The sequence below is a fragment of the Cynoglossus semilaevis genome, chromosome 12, assembly GCF_000523025.1.
Source record: "Cynoglossus semilaevis isolate Cse_v1.0 chromosome 12, Cse_v1.0, whole genome shotgun sequence".
In the NCBI taxonomy this organism is placed as follows: Eukaryota; Metazoa; Chordata; class Actinopteri; order Pleuronectiformes; family Cynoglossidae; genus Cynoglossus; species Cynoglossus semilaevis.
Window position 1 is genome coordinate 9,998,172 of NC_024318.1, and position 5,614 is coordinate 10,003,785.

Genomic DNA, 5,614 nt, shown 5'->3' on the forward strand with positions numbered 1-5,614 from the left:
TTAATATTATGTGAGCTTCAATGAAGGTGAAGAAATAAAAAAAGCCAAAAACAAAATTGATGGTGATTTTCTTTGTGTGTGTGTACAATGTGCTCCTTTTCAGCTTCTGGTATCGCTGCTGCTCCTGACTGCTGTCTCCGCCCTGGCTGTGACATTAGGAGAAGATTACGCTCCAAACAAAGACCCATCAACTGCAGATAAACATCCTGCTGTATACTACGTGAACCCGGTCATCTTTGTTGTCACATGGGTAAATAAAGCAACATTTTCTCATAAAAAAATCAAGATAGAAGGATATGTCATCGTTTGTTTTACTGGTCTCATTTCTTTCATAGATCCTGATGTTGTTGTGTCAGGAAGGAGTGAGGAGACGACAGGAAGCCGTAGACTCTGCTACTCTCTTCGTCTTCTGGTTGCTTCTCGTTCTGAGCAACATTTTTCCGTTTCAGACCCTCCTGCGGAGGGCCCTCAGGGTATAAAATAAATGAACATCTAAAATTACATAACGTCCTTTTACAACAATTACTTGGAATCAATAACAAGAAAGATTGATGATTTTGTGTTTTCCATAGGGAGAGATCAATGATGTTCCTCGCTTCTGTCTTTTCTACATTTCCTTTGGGCTGGAGATGATTGCACTTGTTCTGTCCGTGGTGGCTGATGTTTCTCCGGAAGTGAAGGAAAGGGTAAAAAAGGTATATGAGGGCACCTGAAGGAGGGAATTTATGAATCTGACTTAACTGGATCTTGGGTCAGGCCAGGATTCAGTCAAGTTGAATCAATATTAAAAAAAAAAAAAGCTATACAAAAAACATATATTAAAAAGATAAAAACTGTGTTCTGAAGTTCTGTTTGAAGTGGGCAAAATCAATATTATTATAAATTAATCTGAAGGTTTCTCTGTAAAAATGTGTCTCTGTGCATTTCTTGTGTCAGTTCAGGGGTTTTTATCAAAAAGATGTGTTTGAACAGATTTGACAATGTTAGCTTTATATCATGTGGAGCTTTAAGAATTTTTAGAATTAGACTCATGGAAGAAAAAGTAAATATTGTTTTCTGCATTTGCAGTTAGGCTTTAGAGTGGCGATGACAAACAGATGTCAACATGTGGTTATTGCAGATCCATGCTATCCAATTGATAAAGACATTCATTATATATATAATTATAGGAATGTCCAATAACGAAGAGCTTTTGACAACATTACTTCAATAACATTGTTTATTGCTGTTTCTATTCCCAGAATCCAGAGGCAGGTGCAGCATTTTTGAGCAGAATCACCTTCAACTGGCTTAATGGGTAAAAACTAAAAAGCTCGACAGCAAAAATCAGTGCGAACGTCCGCACCTGTGCTCAACCAAGTCTATTTTGTCTTCAGCATGATGTTTAAGGGCTACAAGCGGCCCCTGGTTCAAGAGGACATGTGGGACTTAAACAAGAGCGACAGCACTGCGTACATAAACGAACACTTCCAGTCCGCCATGAAGTCTCAGTTGGCCAAAGCTCGGATCCAGTTCCAAAAGCGCTTGAAGAAGAAAGGGAACAAGAGCAGAGACAGAGCTCAAGAAGAGCCCGTTGAAAATGGCCTGAGAGAAGGCATCAGTCAAGACGTGCTAATGATGGTGTGTGTGCAAAACACACACTGAACACTGAGACAGCAACACCACTTGTATGTCACTGACTTGTTGATCACATGTGAAGGATCTGATGTTAATACTGCAGTGTTTTTGCAGGATAAAATGGGGGAAAAAGAGAGTAAAAAGAAGAAAGAGACGGAGGTCGACTATCCAAAGTCGTGGCTGGTTATGACCATCTATAAGACCTTTAAAGGGATTCTGTGGGAATCTGCATTATTCAAGCTTCTCCAAGACCTCTTCATTTTCATTAGTCCTCAGCTGCTGAAGTGAGTCCAGTTTCTTTTTTTATTTTATAAAAATCCTTTCTTCAGGCTCGACACCACTGACAACATTCTCTCCAATCATTACCCAGAGACTAGTCCTCAGTCATACACTCCCAGAATAATTCAGTTAACCAGTATGTTGACAGTCACAAATGATAAACTGTTGACCAGTATCTGCTAACAGGCTGCCACACCAAATGTGTTTTGTACTCTTAACCAATGGATAAATGATTTACCCTAATGATTGATTAGAGCAGGGGCCAAACTCCCGGTCTGCGGACCACTTCTGTTTATTTAAAAAAAAAAGTATATGATTGATTAGAGCAGGTGCCAAACTCCCGGTCTGCGGACCACTTCTGGCCAAAAATCCAGGCCAAATGTCAATAATCCAATTTTGCTCTTAATTTTTTTTAAATGTAATTTCAGTTGTTTTTGCATGAAATAAACTCTCTGAATATACCAGGCCTGTGGTTGAAGCAACTTCTAACATTTGACCTCCTAATTATGGAACCCCGCAAAATGTTTCATCACAGGTCATTTTGTGTCTAATGACCTTTGAGCGGTCTGGTGTGGATTGTGTTTCAGCCATTTTTGTTTGAGTTAATTGTTTTCTCTTGTCAGACTGATGGTCTCCTTCACTCAGGACAAATCCTCATACCTTTGGCAAGGCTATCTGTACGCAGTGCTGCTGCTGCTGGTGGCTCTTCTTCAGTCTCTGTTCCTGCAGCAGTATTTTCAACGCTGCTTCGTGTTAGGCATGCAGGTCCGCACTGCCATCATGGCTGCTGTGTACAACAAGGTAAAGACTGAAGAAAGAGCACCATGAGCTCAGCGTACATGCAGTGATGGTGCAGCACTTTTGAAAATTAAAAACAGCATTGTGTCTTCAAGAGAGATTTTCTTGCTCCATCTTGCTCCTTTCTCACCAGGCTTTGGTGATGTCCAATGACAGTCGTAAAGGGTCGACTGTTGGAGAAACGGTGAACCTGATGTCAGCAGATGCCCAGCGCTTCAACGAAGTGACAAACTTCATCCATCTGATTTGGTCCTGCCCCCTGCAGATCGTTCTGTCTATTGTTTTCCTGTGGTTGGAGTTAGGACCCAGTGCTTTCGCAGGCCTTGCTGTAATGGTTTTGCTGGTGCCGTTCAATGGACTGATTGCCTCCAAGGCCAGAAAAATTCAAGTAAGGGGAGTTATATATCAGAAAAATGTTATGAAGTATGAAAAGAATGTATGTATCATTAAAATGTCTTTATTTATTTATTAAAAAGTGAGGTGACTATTTATCTGCACCTCTTGTGCTTCATATGCAGTTTAAAAAAAAAGTGAGGTGACTATTTATCTGCACCATCTTCCTTTTTGTCAACTCTCTTTTCAGATCGATAATATGAAGTTTAAAGATGAGAGGCTGAAAATCATGAACGAGATACTTAACGGGATCAAGGTAAACAGCCCTTTGCAAGTCATCCGTGGTGTTCGTCAGTATTTATTACGATCACTAAAGGGCTTTAAGGCTTTAATGTCAGAAGAAAATAAGTGGCATGTTGCTCTGCGGCACCTGTAAATGTGCTTCATCCACCATCTGCGCTCTATTAACATTGTCCTCAATGCACCATCAACAACTGCCTCCACTGCTTCCCCGTCCTTCTTTGTGTTCCAATTTATTAGATTCTAAAGCTGTATGCATGGGAGCTATCCTTCCAAACACAGGTTGCCAACATCCGGGAGAAAGAACTACATGTTTTAAAGAGGTTTGCCCATTTGACATGTGTTTCCAGCCTCTTATTCATCTGTGCTCCATCTCTGGTGAGTCACCGAGTTGACACATGCAGAAAGACCCTAATGACTAGTCATTATAGTATATATACTTTTTTTTTTTTTTACTTTTTGATTTTAACCTTTCAACAGGTTTCCCTGGCTACGTTTGGAGTTTTTGTAGTTGTGAGCTCTGACAACATCCTGACGGCTGAGAAAGCTTTCACTTCCATCACCATTTTCAACCTCCTTCGATTTCCCCTGGCAATGCTTCCCATGCTCATCGCTGGCATGGTGCAGGTAAGAAATAAGGAAGAATAACCTTTAAGACATTGTTTTACTGAATATTATTGATACAATAACGACAGCATGTGTAAGTGAGCTTTCTACAACTCTACAGACTTTTTCTGAATTTTACCAAACTTTTTCAAAATATTACTGATTTTTTTTAATAGACACTTCACATTTACTCTAAAACTGCAAAAAAAAATCTGTATACTTGAAGACTTGGCTGTGCTAAGCTAATCCTGCTAACCTCAGAAAGACAAAAGCATCAGTTCCAATAATTTAAGAATCTTTTGTTTATTAAAAAGATTTAAAAGTCATGCAGATCAAACATGATTCAAACACTGTTTCTTGTGGCTGAGGTTTTTGGGGCTGCTTCTCGTGGCATTACAGTATATTGTAAGAAACACCACACAGGGAACAGTGTGCTTCTTGGAGACACATTAAAAAATGTCCTTTTCACCTCAGACAACAGTGTCAGTGAAGCGCCTCGAGATGTTTCTTGGCGGAGACGACCTGCAAGACGACAATGTGCAGCATGACCCCAGCTTCAGTATGTTCATTATTGGCTTTTGTTTCTGTTTTCTTAGCTACACAACAAAGAATATTTACCAGTTTCTTTGCATGTGTTGTCAAGAGTTTTCACGGAGTGCCTGATTTATCCTCTCTTCCACAGACACTGCTGTCAGTGTGTGTGACGGCTCTTTTGCCTGGGAGAAAGATGCTGAACCTCTGCTGAAAAAGTGAATCCTTAGGACACAGTGTTGTACACCTGAATGTATTTTTAAATACCAAGTGGTTGAAAAAATGTAACTTATTTCTCTGACTACATTCCAGTCTGTCCTTGGACATTAAGCCTGGTCGGTTGGTAGCTGTAGTGGGAGTTGTGGGCTCAGGAAAATCCTCTCTAATTTCAGCCCTTCTGGGAGAAATGCACAACGTCAAAGGTTTAATCAACATTCAGGTGATGACCTACGCTCTAGTTGTTGTATTCTCGCCCAAATTACAGCGGGCTTATGTGTATATGGATTTTTTTTCTTCATTAAGACCTTAAACCCCCCTGGGAGAGAGTTAGAAGTTGTCCTTTGTCCTTTAATTAGACTTTCAAGACCTTTTATTTTAAATGGTGTCAGACAAATGTATTTAATGGTTTGAATTTTCTTATTGAGGGACTGGACTTCTTTGAAATCTAACTGTACCTTTTCATTTCAGAACTGGGGAAATTGTAGTGACTCATTGTTTTACCTTAAGTAGTAATTATTAAGAGCTAATGAAGCTTTGACTTCTGTAAATGTCTAATTTCTCAATTTCTTTCTTTTGTTCTCCATTTGGTGAGAAGTCCCTCTCCGTCTGATTCCTGTTGCCTATTTCTCCAGGGCTCCCTTGCATATGTGCCACAGCAAGCCTGGATCCAGAACGCCACACTGAGGGACAACATTCTGTTTGGCTCCTCTCACCAGGAGAAGAGGCTCAAAGAGGTCATAGAGGCCTGTGCCCTCATACCTGACCTGAAGCTTCTACCTGGTGGAGATCTTACAGAGATTGGAGAAAAAGTAAGAAGAGTTGGTTTTTTTTCCAAAATGGGTTCCAGCTTGAAAAGACCAATCAGGAACAGCTGTAGATCACTGATTAGATGAGTAAAAAGCCATTTGTCCGACTTAATTCATTTTGGTTG

General features: G+C 40.2%; 1 protein-coding gene across 1 annotated transcript in view; it reads left to right on the plus strand.

Annotated features, from left to right (window-relative positions):
- The window catches only part of abcc2 (ATP binding cassette subfamily C member 2), a 15,525-nt gene that overhangs the window by 2,868 nt on the left and 7,043 nt on the right, over positions 1-5,614 (plus strand). The window contains exons 3-17 of the mRNA XM_025061193.1: positions 104-250; positions 336-473; positions 573-695; positions 1,242-1,297; positions 1,377-1,620; positions 1,732-1,901; positions 2,520-2,697; positions 2,828-3,082; positions 3,278-3,343; positions 3,568-3,705; positions 3,808-3,954; positions 4,408-4,492; positions 4,616-4,682; positions 4,777-4,903; positions 5,316-5,492. Of these exons, the coding sequence (XP_024916961.1) occupies positions 104-250; positions 336-473; positions 573-695; positions 1,242-1,297; positions 1,377-1,620; positions 1,732-1,901; positions 2,520-2,697; positions 2,828-3,082; positions 3,278-3,343; positions 3,568-3,705; positions 3,808-3,954; positions 4,408-4,492; positions 4,616-4,682; positions 4,777-4,903; positions 5,316-5,492 (2,118 nt within the window). The remainder of the gene's footprint in view (positions 1-103; positions 251-335; positions 474-572; positions 696-1,241; positions 1,298-1,376; positions 1,621-1,731; positions 1,902-2,519; positions 2,698-2,827; positions 3,083-3,277; positions 3,344-3,567; positions 3,706-3,807; positions 3,955-4,407; positions 4,493-4,615; positions 4,683-4,776; positions 4,904-5,315; positions 5,493-5,614) is intronic.